The sequence below is a fragment of the Centruroides vittatus genome, unplaced genomic scaffold (assembly GCF_030686945.1).
Source record: "Centruroides vittatus isolate TY-2023 unplaced genomic scaffold, ASM3068694v2 contig_425, whole genome shotgun sequence".
Lineage (NCBI taxonomy): Eukaryota > Metazoa > Arthropoda > Arachnida > Scorpiones > Buthidae > Centruroides > Centruroides vittatus.
The window spans coordinates 557,165-572,712 of record NW_027122231.1 but is presented as its reverse complement, the minus strand read 5'-3'; the positions used below and the strand labels follow the sequence as shown (position 1 = coordinate 572,712).

At 30.1% G+C, this 15,548-nt stretch overlaps 1 protein-coding gene across 1 annotated transcript; it reads left to right on the top strand.

The window, feature by feature from the left end:
- The first annotated feature begins 3,350 nt into the window (after positions 1-3,350).
- LOC136976795 (major facilitator superfamily domain-containing protein 9-like) lies at positions 3,351-10,865 on the top strand. The gene is made up of 6 exons (XM_067272164.1): positions 3,351-3,471; positions 3,611-3,698; positions 4,109-4,152; positions 9,444-9,573; positions 9,660-9,869; positions 9,965-10,865. The coding sequence occupies exons 1-6, from the start codon at positions 3,433-3,435 to the stop codon at positions 10,630-10,632; spliced, it is 1,179 nt and encodes a 392-aa protein (XP_067128265.1). The 5' UTR covers positions 3,351-3,432; the 3' UTR covers positions 10,633-10,865.
- Positions 10,866-15,548: the final 4,683 nt, after the last annotated feature.

Genomic DNA, 15,548 nt, shown 5'->3' with positions numbered 1-15,548 from the left:
GTTCTTGGTTGGTGGAGGAAAATCACAAGTGCCTGTATTCTCTGTAAATGATATGGATGCAATTGGTATTCACGATGAATACGCCATACACATGATACTCTAGAATGTGTGGCGTATATTGTTCTAACTATTTGTCTTGTACTAGGATTCTGCAATAATTTGCTTCTCCATATCTGGTGTTCGGTTCGTGAAGTTCTTGTTCTTCTTCTATCGATGCTGATTATTAAAAGTATCCCCGTTTCTCGAAGACTCTGATGAACAGTTGCAAAAGTATTTTTGGTGGATTAACTAATTTAATTTAATTAAAAGGAATTAATTAAAAAGTAAACTGTTTAAAAAAGAAATTGTGATTATCAATAGTAAACCTCTTTCGGTGATGGTTAGGATCCATTTTCCCGAATCTTATTCGAGTTACATCACTCTTCGTTTAATCATGGGAAATAAATTACATCCATAACGATTATTACATTATAAAAGAAAAGGTACGCTAGTATTGAAACCTGCTATATTATTTTCAAAGTTTCCGGGTGTTATCGTTCGAGTTATCATATCTAGTGTTCGAATATTATCTATTTTTCGAGAGTAAATGTTATCGAGTAGGCCCTTGAAAGCGTTCTCGGGAAGGCGTGGAGCAGTTTGCACGGAGCATGAAAACTATAGAAACCATTAACATATTTAGGCATAAAATGCATGAAGCATTTTATGCCATAAACACTACTACTAGTCATAAATATATGACTACCTATACTCTGGAAATAATCGAGTGCTCGTAAGTTTATTTCGTTTGTAGTGAATTGATAACGATAAGCGATATATAATATATAGACTATAGAAAAGTCGAGAAAATTTTCGGAACGAATAGTTTTTCCTACGAAAACTTTATTTTATTAGTACTAAAATTAATAAAAACCAAAATGAAAAATATTCAAATGCATAATAAACGTTACATAATTCTATTAATTAGTTAGTTAATATTCTTACTACTACTGTCAAATGAGATGAGAGTCGGTGAAACATGGATACACCTCAATGATCTAACTCCGATGCAATCCATAGCTTTTGCAATTTAAAATGGATTATCTATTTTAAATAATATATTAGCTTCATGTGTCACAGCTATTTAATCTATATATAAAAAATTGATAAAGAGAATAACGATGATATGACAAAAGAAAATGTCCTAATATAAAATACTACCGGACAGGCTTCTTCCGAAATGAATAGGTGTCACGGTTCACCATTCGCACGCTGATAGTCTAGAGACTTCGAAGGTTAGACTATTGTACCGGTACCTCATAGCGCATAAAATATTTCACTTTTTTTACTTCTTCCATTCTAGGAATTTAACAAACCAGTTGTTTATGAAAAATATGTTTAAACTTTGATGAAAAAGAAAGACACTAAACTAGATTTCTTTTTTCTTCTAGTGCCAGAGATCGGAGCTTTTCTTTGGTCATCGCAGTAACATCTATTGAAACTGCAGTCATTTTGAAACCATAAAATAAAATTATAAAATTGGATTTTTGTCATTTTTATATTCTTTTAAAGTGGTAAAACAAAATGCTAATTTTTACTGTTATCTATAGTCATTGTTTTGCAATTTTGACGGTAGTTTCCACGAACGTTGTTGTCCTCCGGCAGAAAAGTCTTTGCTTCAGAAAGCCGAGCCCAAAATATTTCATGCGGCTTACATTCAGTGAAGTTCCCCTTTGCCCTGTAAGTCTTTTGCATATGCCTCGGTTAGTCTGGCCGTGTGCGATGATGCAGCGTCATAGTGAGCGAAAATTTTACCAGGAAAATGCCACAAACTTTTTCCAGTTCAGCCTCCAGTAATGGCACCAAAACACCATTTTATAAACTCTTTCCGTCTTGTGGGCACTAAGAGGGCATCTTTTAGTAAGCCCATTATGGGTTCGGCCAGATCCACAATGGGGCAACCGTGTGGTGAGGGTCGGACCCGACATAGCTGGATGGACCACCACCCGAAAAATTCCTGGTTCTTCTTTGATCCGTCTGGATACGATCCCGGATCTCCCAGAGCGGTAGGCTGCCACCTCGACCGCTCGGCCATCAGGCAGTCGAACTAAAATATTATTGACAACATACTACTTGTTCTATACTGACACAATGAAGTGACTTCTTACAAACACTTGGTAGGTTATTCATCTTTTTATTTAGTTAGAACGCTAGTTACAAATTGAGTTTCGGGCATTCGCCCCTCTTCAGCTAACTTATAAGTACAAATTACGAACCTACAGTCAGCAAGGTAATGGATTGACAGGTAGCGAACTTGGCAACAGGACATTCGCTACCTGTCAATCCATTACCTTGCTGCCTGTAGGTTCGTAATTTGTACTTTTAAGTTAGCTGAAGAGGGGCGAATGCCCGAAACGCAATTTGTAACTAGCGTTCTAACTGAATAAAAAGATAAATAACCTGCCAAGTGTTTGAAAGAAGTCACTTCATTGTGTCAGTATAGAACAACATAAACTACAACACGGTTTCACCAAAATCAACATACTACTTGGCATTTACTTTCATCTTGTCTTGTATTGTCTAGTTGGGTATGAGCTTTTAGGCTATATCGCTCTATAGTAAAGTGTGACGTATTTGTCATGTAATAGTAGTTGTGTGCGTTTATGATGGTCGTTACGCGGGGAATAATGCATTTCGTGAAGTCTTTTAAAGGTAACTGGCCCCTATTCAAGCATTACAGACGTGGAGAAAATTCGGAAAACTCCACGTGGCCAGCCTGTTCGGGCGAGGCGCAGGCCCACTTCCGAACTTCTTCAGGGAACGGAACAGCTTGGCCACTGGAAAAAACCGTATTCGTAAAAGTGCAGAATGAAGAACGCGTTAGTAGTTCCGACCGGGGCCGCCTCGACACTTATTGTGGAACTGTTCCTCGTAGTTCCGAGTCTTTTGGAACGGTTCCGACCGGAACTATTCACCTCTATTTCAAATCGCCTTCCATCCATTTCGCGGAAAATGTAAAGACACGATTATGTTGCTCTATGAATCATCGTGCGTACGCGCTAAGTAGAGAGCCAGCATAAGTGTGGTCACTTAGAAACAGAGAGCAAATTTCCGCGCATGACAGCGGTCCCTTCTATTCAAATCGAGTAAAACAGCGCGTAGCATCCTTTCTTTATTGAATATAAAGAGAGGATGCTTCGCCCAATTTACTCGATTTTATGGTATAAAAATTATTAATTTTAAAATTTTATTATTAATTGAGATTATTATTGAATATTTTTGTATGTAAAATTACAAATCAAAGTGTTTTTATTATTGGACATTTTATTGGCAGTAGTACGCTTTGGAACGTAGTGCTGCCATCTAGTAAAAACATTAAAAGACAAGTTAACAGTTTACATGCGGATCTCACGTGTCTTGTTGTTTCTTTAAATGATTTTTTAAATATTCAAAATAATGAATACCCGAAAATTAATTTATTTTACTGGCTTTATGGCAAGTATTTAATTAATTAAATAATCGAAAACTATAATACTAATAATTCTGTGAAATATTAAAACAGTATATAGATTTTACAACACAAAACTATGGCATGTGTATTTATTTATGATTGTAATTAAATCTTATTTTTCAGGATTTGCTTGGAGTTAGTATGATCATTCCTCTGCTGCATCTACATCTTCAAAAGTTAAATGCTTCTCTAGTTTTAATTGGGCTGATAGGTAAATATGAGTGAATATATATATTTTAAAATAATTTTGTTTGCAATTAAATGCTTTAAATTTACATTTAAATATTCAAAAGTTCATTTAAACAGTTAAAATTTTTTAAATGAAATGACTTTGCTTTCATTTAATCTTGACATCATTTCTCTGAGAAAGTAGTGCACACACCCAAAGAATCTGGCACAGAAATTGTTGTATGCTGTCTATTGTCATTTAACCTTTCCTGTTATAGTACCTCATATTCCATCTCATCCTTGATGTATTATTTCAATTTCATCTTTATTTCTGTATTACTGTTATTAATTTTTAATACTGTCACGAGTGTATTGTTTTCTATTCAGTGTCTCATATTATCTTTAGTTCATGTAATTCAAACCATAAATCTTATAAATATTACTCTTTTTCAGATTCTCTTTATGGTGGTTTACAGATTTTTTCTGGCCCACTGTTGGTTAGTATTATTAAATATGTACTAAACAATATACAGTTTTAATTAAACTAATATAGGAATTTTTATTATTTCTCTAGACATTAACTGTATACAAAATGAGTATAAAAATATATTATTATTTATAAATTTTCTATATTTAACGTTGATTATTAAAAATATTTTATATTTAAATTTTATGTTTAAATATTAAATTTATGTCAAAAACAACAAGTAATTTAAGTCAGGAATATATAAACATTCTTGGAATCTGGCCAAACACAATATTTATATATGGGTGCCTTGGGATAAGCTAAAGAGAAAAAAAATTACGCAAAAAATAATTTTAATTATTCACTTGTTCACTTGATATAATACTTGAAGAATTTTCTTAGTTCTGAGATACAAATTTATTACTAGTTCACATATAAAAATTATGTAGTTATTTAAATTTACATCATGATAATCAGAAATTTTGTTTTATGATATTTAACAAATTTCATTGTTACCAAATACAATATTTTGATTCATTGGTCACATAAATAAACTATTAATTTATGATATACTTTTTTTGGTGCCTTTGTTTTTGTTATGCATTAATAGATTTTATTTTAATGAGATAAAATTGATTTTTAAAAATTTTAAATATCTTATTAAGAATTTACTTCTTTTGTTCCAAAGATTTCATTTATTCTAAAACCTTTTTTTTATATTCTGATATGCACAAGACATCAAAAACATTTGAGACCTATCAATGATGAATGTTTCTCCTGAGGCCATGATAATTCTTTGCTCTAACCATAAGATTCCTTAAATTGGTGATTCAATATTTCCTTTTAGGATATTGTGAAAAAATGTAAGCAATGAAACTTTCTATTTATAGTGATTGATATTTAAAACTTCAGGCTGGGACCACTCATTACTACATCTCTGAATATGCCTATGATTGCATATTGCTTGAAAAAAGTATCAGTATCAAATTATTCTTTTGACATTTGACATACTATTTTGGTTTTATTAAATATTTTTATTACTAAAAATCTTGCTTGTGAATAGATTTTGATAACTATTTCTATAGATGTCTGGAATGAATAAAAAGAATTATCAAATATGAATTAGATATTGCTAATAAATATCTTGTAAATCATTGTTCAAATATTTGTCTCATTAGTTGACATAAATATGATAAATTTAAATCAAATATACTAGACAAATATTAAAATTTATATTTAAAATTAATTAAAATTGATGTTTTTTGAACAGCACTTGTTTATTAATATAATTTTAATCTTATCTAATTTACCAGATTAAGGAGTTTGTGAATATTATTCCTGAGATAACTTATAAATATTAATAGTAAAAATTCAAAGCCATACTGCTGATATAAAGTAGGTTTGTTATAATAATGAATAAATGTATTTGATTATTTTTAAATTTGTGGTTACATAATAAGTCTGTTGTGATTTGAATCACTAGACGATTGCTAAATAATAAACAACGGAATATCATTTTAAACTGTTTATGTAAAAGAATTATAAAATTTTCTCCTAGAATTGATCGTAATATGTCATGCAAGCAATACATTATCTAATTAGATATATTTTTATTTATATAATTTTTACAATATAAACCAATAATGGATGTCTTAATAATTGATTATTTTTATAATGCAATTAATGTATATGAATGCTGTTTTAATATCATTTCTAATCATAAAATTCATTTAAAAAAGATGAAAAATTAAGTTTATTATAATATTAGATTAATTTATTTATAAATTAAATCTATCAACATTTTCAACAAATTATTAAGTTTATATGAGTTTAAATAATAATTATTTATTGATCTAATCATTATTGTACCTAGATTTTCATGTGCCCTCAACAATATTTTATTTTGGCTGCCTGTTTTGGAAATAAAAAACAAATACAATAGAAATGGTCAATTCATTTTTAACCAAAAACATTATGGAATCAACTCCAATATGGTAATATTTAACATTTAAAAATTAAATACAAACAAGTGATGCCACTTACTAAAAATAAATGAAAATATAAAAACTGTATAAGGTATCAACAGAAAGAATTATGTATCCAGTTGGAGGTATCCACTTTTATAAAAATTTCTATTGCATATTCTCCATGTCCTGTCTCTCCATCTGGAAAGGACAAGAAGTTGGTGACAAATTTACTAGAACAATTTAATGACTTTTGGTCTCTGACAAAGACAAAAGGTTTGTACTGTGCAAAAATGACAATTTCCTATGTAGGGCTAATGACTTTCTATTGCAGTTGAGATCAGTTTTGCAAACAAAAGATCCAACTCTGGTGGTTTTGAGAAAAGTAAAGAAGGTTATCACTACACCAGGAGTAATGTGAGCATTATCTGGACCCCTGGATCCACCAGCCAGCATAGTGTGTCTCAGATTGTTTTTTGAAGTAAAGATACACAAATCAAATCTGTTTGGCCCCTTCATTCTTTGGTGAATAAATGTTACCATCCAACCTATTTTTCAGAAAAGACTCTTGCTAAGAAAATCACTGTTCTAGTTCCTAATCCCAATCTTGTTGTTGCTTCTGCAAAGTCTCTTATAACTAGTATTATTGGACTACTACTTCAGATTTGTATCATTCTACAAAATAGATATGGTTTCATTCTACCCATCCGTTCCCCATTTTGAGATGATCATGCTTACAAACACTCTATTGATTGAGAATGGGTATTCCATACCACAAATACTGGGCTTAAGAGAGGCTCTTTTATTAGTTACTGAAAATAATTATTTCTGTTTCAATGGTAGTTTTTATTTGCAGAAACAGGGAGTGCCTATGAGCTTGCCTCTTTTGGCTATTTTAGCTGAGTTAGTTAAGAGAGCCATAGAATTCAAAGTGTTTTGATCCCCACTTTGTATACGTTACCCCCTTCTATATCTGTTGTATGTGGATGATGTGCTGCTAGCTTAGGATGGCTCAGAGGAATAGTTATTACAATTTATACAATTCTTGTTGGCTGTTTTCCTGATCATTTACTAAAGAGGAAGAAAATGACAAAATGATCTCTTTCTTGGATTTACTTGTGTACAGATCTCCCATTGGACTTTCCTTTTCTGTTTTTCACAAATTCATCAAATCACCTCACGTTATCCCTTCTACTGCATTCCAGCCTGCCAGGCACATAACTTTGGCATTACAGCACTTACATGTAGGGCTATTTTGTACCTGTCCTCCCAGCTGTTTGTTAATGAGGAGCTCATCCACATTAAATTAGTAATGTGCAGGGCTGGATATTCTCTTGCCAAGTTTAATTATTTAGTCAATCAAGTAAAAAATGCATTATTTCCATGATCCACTTTATTTCATAAGAAGGAACTGGTTTTTGTGTTGTGACTAGTCCCATATCTAGGCCCCCTTCTTTGTATATGCCAAGTCTTTAGAAAATTTGGGTATATACTACCAGTAGCTCTCTAGCCCACATTGCATAGGATACTTTGCAATGATAGAGATGGGGTTACACTTTTTGAAAAGTCTGCAGTTTACACTATATCTTTACAAAATCCACTAACTGGGTCAAATTTGTTATATATAGGTGCCATTACCAAAATGCTCCTTGTCTGTTTATCAGAGCATCTTGAAGATATTACACATAGGAGATGTTCAACAGAGCTAGCCAGAAAAGTGGTGGAATATAACTTTGATCCTCTTTGGTCAGAAGTTTCACTATTGAAATACTATGGGGATAAGAGAATCTCGTTCATTTGGAAGTCTTTGTTTATTATATCAGTGTTTCCATGCAACTCTCCTATAGTTGATATTCCAGAGCTATGGGTTGCACTGTTCAACTTGCTAAAATCGCAGGTCACACAACTGTGTGACAAGAACATACTGGTGACAAGGAGGCTCCAGTGTTTACATTTTGTTTAAATTTTCATTATATTATTATCAGTTATCTCTGTGTATATTAATTTTGTTATTTTTGTTAACTAGTTGCCATTGTATGTTATTACATTTATTTTGTAGTGGCATATAATTTTGTATTTTAAAATTTTTATATTCCATTCTCATGCACGAAGAGCAATTTAAAAATGTATTCTATCTAGATTTGTAATGTTCCATCCGCCATATTACCTGAAGAGGTTGGTTATATACTGTCAAAAGTGCTCGTACTTGTTAATTAAATGTATTTACCAGTAATGCCAATAAATAGTTTTTATATTTTTGTATATATTTAAAAATTAAAATATTATACTGATAATTTTTTTTATACTCCATTTCATTGGCCTCTTTGATCCTGGGCCCTGTGCCTGTGCACTTGTTGCACCTGCACTGGATATAATTATCTTTTATGTATTTAATGCTGTGTTTATTGGTTGTTAAATTTTCAAATACACAAATGGAATTTAATAGATAATTCATTCATTCATTTATTATTCTGCTTACATTATCATGTCTTAATCATTAAAGTTGTTATCACAGAAACAACTTAACAATATATATATATTTTGTCTTTTATTGATTTACTTCATCAAAAACAAATCAAAACTGGTCATTTGCAAATATTTTGAGTTTGAGTCTGTTGTTTTACATTTTTTATATTGTCAACAGTACAAACAAATAAAACTGCATTAAAAAATTTTTTTCTTATTACTCCATAAAAAAATTAAGGAAAATAAATAAATAAATAATTTAAATATAGATAAATGCATTATATAAATGCATATTTAATGATAATTGAATTATTTCAGTATTTTGCTTTTTCTTATGCAAGGCAAAATATTAAAATATGCTATATTGAATTAAATTCATGCTAATGATCTTAGAACCTAAAAAATATAATAAAAAACTGCTGCTAATTTGAGAAGGAAAAAAAAAGTGAATTCTTTTAATTTATTACAAATATTACCTTCAGATCATTGTTAATGTTGAAATTATTACTTTAATACTTTCTATATCTTATAGTATAGAAATTTTATGTTTGGTTATACTGTATACTAAATGTTTTGTCTGTTTAATCTGTTTGCTCAAAACATTAAAGAATGACTCTTTGCATCATAACAAGAAACAGACTTAAATATGGGAATGTGTATTTTTTATAACTAAAGACATTTTCAGACCATCCCAGTACATAATAAAATAGAACATCTTTATTCTATTCTTTTATTATAAAGCTGGCTGGTGATGAACTAGATGATTTTAGAAGGTTTCTGGTAAACATAGATGTTTATCCTTTTTTATTAAGTCTTATTGTTATGATTTAAAGAATATTTGATATTTCATTAAAATTAGAGCACTTCAAATTAATTTAATGTTTATTTCTAGGGAAACTGGAGTGATACAAAAGGAAGAAAACCAATATTACTAATCTGTGTTATAATAGCTGCTTTTAATTATTTTGTACTTGGACTTACTTCTTATTTATGGATAGCCATATCAACTCGGATCCTGTTAGGTGAATTCATAATGATTTAAAGTATTTAAGTTAAAAATCAATAATTTAAAAAAAATACTTTTGTGTCTATTAAAAAACATTTACAGGAATATTTAAACAGAGCCAAAGCCTTAGCAGAGCATATCTTGCTGATATAACTCCAGACAATCAAAAACCTAATGTGTTTGGTAAATTTAATGCCATATCAAGTTTGGGTTTTATAGTAGGACCAACTGTAGGAGGACATCTCTCTGAAGTACCTTATGGTTTTGAAATTGTATGTTCAGTTTCATCTTTGTTGTTCTTAATAAATTTTAGTAAGTATATTTAAAATTATGGCAGTTTCTAGTAAAATATTTTATTTGTTTAGTTTTGAACTAAAGTATATTAACTATATTATTCACTCTTTCAGTTTTAATTTGTATTTATTTACCAACTGTTCAGCCAGTTAAGGAAAATGAAGTTGAAAAGGAAGCCTTTCAAGCTATGAAACTAATTACTCAGTTGAACTGGGAAAATTATTGGGATATATTTTTAGTAAAATTCTTTCTCAGTTTGGCTGTTTTGGTGTATCGAAACAATTTTACTATCACTTTAACAAAAACTCTTGGGCTTTCTTTAAAATCAATTGGATATGTTGTTTCTTTTTACAGTATCATAAGTTCCCTCTCTGGATTTCTGATTGGATACATTGCTAGATTTTATCTCCATCACTCATCCTTGCTACAACATGTTGCAATTCTGCAAATGATTGCATTAACTGGACTAACTTTTGCAAATACACTTCCTAGTTTAATTGCATTTTTGATTCCATTTGCAATTAGTAACTCAATAGCAAGAGTTTGTGTAACTAGTCTGACTGTGCAGAGGTGTAGGAAGAATGAAAAAGGAAAAGTAGTGGGTGTCGGACAGAGTATTACTTCCGGTTCTCGAATGATTGCACCTGTCTTGGCCGGAATTGCCCAACAAGTTACCATATTTGGACCAGGTGTTACAGGAATTTGCTGCTCTATTACTGGAATCTTTTTTATTGGAATTTTAAACAGGAATAACCAAAAAGTTTCTTTTAAGAGTGATTGAATGATATTTATAATTAAAAATATAGATTGCTGTTTAATCTAATAATTATTATTTTAAAATATGCAAGTTTAACTGGTGTAAGTTAAAATATTTTTTGCCACAGTTTTCCCAGTATACCCAGTATGCCTTTAAATGAATTATCAAAACTATAATAATATAAACAGAATTTAATACTATATGTAAATAAATGTATAGATATCCATATATATTTAATAAAATTCTTTTTTATCTCATTTAAAAGGTGTTTATTTTGAAAATTTTATTTTAATTAACAATAAATAATAACTCAAAGCCCGATACATATAATGAAATAACCAACTATTGCCTTAAATGATTGATATAAAGTAATTTGACATTAGAGGTAGACGTTAGGCACCACCTCTAATGTCAATTACTTTATATCAATCATTTAATTAGTCAGTTTTTAGCCTGATATTTAAGGTGATCATTGGTTATTAATTAGCAATTTAACAGCATATAGTCATATAAAATATTTAATACAACTAAAATTACAATTATAGAACTTTTTATTAATATGTTAATTTTATTTCTTATAAAACAGTACAATATTAAATAATACAATGTATTATTTCATTATGATTTGAATTATTATAAAATGCTTAATTTTGGATTTAATCTATTCTAGAATGTGATAATGGTCATTGAAGCTAAAACTAAAACTTTTGTTTGTAATAAATGCTGTTAGATTTAAAAACAATTTGTGTGTTTTCCATTATAACAGTGATTTTCAACCAGTGTTGCAACACTGGTGTGTCACAGACAGTAATTGGAGGTGTTGCAAGGTTTTAAAATTTAAATATGAAGATCTTACAATTTTTTCTGTAAGAGATTAAGAAAAAAGAAGCTGAATGTAGTTGGAAAAAAAAAATGCAAGTTGCCTTATCAGCAATACCACTGAATATTAAGTACATCTGTACTCATATTAAGATCAAATTTCCCCTTAGTCAATTTAAACTGCTTTATTTTACAGTTAAGCATATGGTATCTACTGTTCTTGTGTTGTGAAACATGAGTAATATAAAGATACTGAAATGTTTTAATGGAATATTACAAAGATATTGTTAATACATAATAAAAATAAAAGTTTATCATGTTTTCCTTGTGCATTGCCATACATTTTCAGCATTTGCACAAGGAGTGTGTCCTTCACTTAAAGCATGACCAGTTAGGATGATAAAGTTGTGAATAGGTTGAAAACCACTGCATTATAATGTTAAAATATTGATTGTATGCTTGAATTAATGCCAAAACTAGACTAACTAAAAATTAAGACATCACGAAAAGAAATTTATTACTAGTAATTGGTAATTACTAATAAATCATCAGTTCGTATCTGTTTTTATTGGATTACTCAAATAAAAATAGAATTATTTGATTACTAAAATAAATATAATAATATTATATTAGAAACAAATTCAATAATATTGCATTATATCAAATAAAACTTTTATTTAAATCAGGAAAAACATTTTTCTTTATTTGTTTTATAAAACTTCATAAGACAGTGGAATATAAACTTAGTATACAAGGTGAGTCAAAATTACATGCATGCACCCTTTTCATTCCAAAATGATTTTCAAGATCAACAATAAGGTCCCATCCAATTTCCATACATCACTTCCTACTTAACCACATTAATAAAATTAATATATCTTAAGTACTTTTGGAACCAAAAGGGTTCAATCCACATTCTATTCATCCTGTAATAGCTTAATGATGGTAATTGTTAAAAATATTAAGAGCAGAATAAAAATTAATTTTTCTAATCAGAATGAAATAGAGATGAATATAAGAGAATAAGCTATTTGGAAATATACCTCTAAGTGGTTTACTTTTTATATATTTATTGCTACAAATTGAGATGAAACTTGTCAAACTAGAGTAGAGCAAGCAAAGTTTTTAAAGTTGTCTCAAATATCCTTAAAAATTTATGAAATTATAAGGTTCATTTATCTGATTGAGACATACTCTAAATGATTGAAAATTATAAGAATAAGGGTGCTAGAGTTTAACAATCAATCAACACAATTGAATCAAACATTATAAATTTATGGAAAAAATAGACTATATTCTAAAACAGTAGAATCATTTGAAGCAACTATACAGTATTGCTATATAATTCATATAGGCTACATTGCTAAAACATTTCAAGAGTGCATTTATGTTTAACTATAATAATCTTTACAGTCATAAAGTTCATTTTTGATAGAAATTGTATAAGAAAGATATATAAATTACAAAGCAACACCAAAGATTCATTATTTATTTGATAAAAGTCATGTATTTAGTTCAAAAATAATAATAGATTCATTATGAACTTCATTATAATGGAGTTTTAAATTCCAAGCATAACTTACCAGGTAGTAGAATGTGAAAGGTCTACTTGGAAAAGCACATCATGAGATTAATTTCTCTTTGAAATTCAATTTCAAAGATAAAATTAATCATCACAACATCCGAATTGACTAGCTTCAAAATGCTAATTCATAATGATCACCAAACGAAGCATATTTAATTAAGGTAATATAATAATATAACTGTTATCGTTAAATTATCGTTACAAGCGAGCGGTAATTAACGTCTGAATAAAAGTACAGACAGCTTGGGTACAGTGCCATTCCGGAAAAGCGCGAATACGAACGGATCTTCACTGTAAATATTAAATGGAGTATCTGTATCTGTAAATATACTTTTTTTTTTGTATTGCAAACGTTATTGACAAACCACTCAATCTTGTATGTCTACCATTGTTCTACTAGGCTAGTTGTATTATTACTATGTATATTTCTTATTGTTTGAATTTCAGTTTAGTGTCAAACTCAATTCAGTATCAATTAAGGCTGGCGCTAAATCGAAGATTGACTATGTTTATTAATTAATCCGTAAGATAATATAAGATCCGGAATCGATCACATGGCTCATTTCTTGTGCCCATTAACGCCCGGTTTTTTACATTTCAGTATCTGGTCATTTTATAAATAACTTTCTCACTGAAAGAAAATTACTTAAATTATCCTGAAACAAATTTTCAGAAATTCTAGAGTAAAACCTGAGACAAATAAAAAGAAATGCACAAAAAATTATTTTAAATCGATTTACAGAATGCATTCAGCGAATGTCCATGAATGACGTCCACCTTTTCAGTGTGAACGTCATATATGGACAACCCCTTATTGGTAATTTGATTTCAATTTCAGCTGTGAACCTCCAACAACGGCCACTTCTAAACAGTGCCCGTGTTTCCAGGCACACATGCACTGTTTAGAAGTGGCCGTTGGAGGGAAGGTTTTAGAGTCGATTTACACACAACAGTGACGTGCCGGCAGTGGCGAGCAGGGCAATCGCCCGGGGCCTCGCGCAACAACTCGAAGTAGAAAAAAAGTTGATATTTAAAACTTTTTATTTTATCCTTAGCTATTAGTTATAAGCCGCAAACATCATTTTTAAATCCCTGCGTATATCTTTTAAGGCATTTATGTACTTTAGTTTATCATCATTACTAATTTGTCGTCTTTATGACTGTTAACTTTTATAAATCTTCTAATATAATATTTTAACACTCAAAATTTATTTATTTATAACTTCTGTATTTCTCGTCAATCATCAGAAATATCTATTTTCAATTCACATACTTTGCACAAAGGACAAGGGCCTCACAAAGATCTGCCGCCCGGGGCCTCGCAAAGAAGGCCGCCGCTGCGTGCCAGCACAGTGACCGTTTGGTGTATAAACATCGATAAATATCACACATAGCCATCAGAGTTTCATCTACGACACGCGATCTGTATTCTGTCAATCATACAAGTGTCGTACATGAAAGTCTGATTGGCTATATGTGATATTCGATGCTTACTGCACTGTGCCGGCACGTCACTGTTGTGTGTAAATCGACCCTTAATGGGGAAGACTGTTGGATGTCCGAAGAGGAACAGTGAACATAAACACTGTTCCTGCAAACATGGACAACATTTAAAAAGAAATTTGTCCCATTTTTCTTTTTAACAAAAATACATACAAAATAACTTTAGAACAACGATCGTATTTTTATGTTCCCGTCAGTGGCTATTGTTTATAGTTCTACAGTATTAAGATTACGGCTCTTGCTTTTTTTTTTTTTTTTTTTTTTTTTTTTTTTTAAATACGATAGCATAAGTTAATTAGTGAGACTTTTGGGCTGCATTTTCGAAAATTTCTAGACCTATAAATTCCCATTGTCGCCTGTCTGTTTGTTTGTCCTTCCTTAATCTCGAGAACGGAGTTAAATAGATGAAAGCCGAGACCGGATATGGAAATCTTAGGGGCAGGAGGCCCTCGATTAACTATATATAAACTTCTGGTGCAATCTGGAAGTGACGTTTTTTAATTCAAAAGTTTTCTCCTGAAAGGAGTTGGGTACCGTTATTTCTAACAGAAAAGTATGATGTACAATGACAAGGCATTACTAATTTGAGATATTTTGAGCATATATTTTAAATTACCGGTAAATAAATTTAAAATATGATTAAATTGCTGTCTTATTCGGATATTTGTTTACTTGTAAACTTTACAAAAAAGTTGCCAAACTTCTTTCAATAAACTCTGTTTTTTGAAAGAAATTTTGGGGCCAGCCCGTAAAATTCTAGAGGCATATTATATAAATAATAATTTAATGAAAACAATCGATAGAATAAGTAAGGATAAATATTTTTCCATACACATTCAATAGAAGATCGATGAATTTAGAAAAAAAAAATTCTAATTTAATTTAGTTTAAATGAAATTAGTTCCATTACTCGTCTGAAATATTTTATTTATTAAAGATTCATGTCACTTTATTAATATACAAATGACATAAATATAAAATTAATTATTTAAAATTGAGAAATGAGTTAAGTTGCCAGTGGTGACAAGTGCTT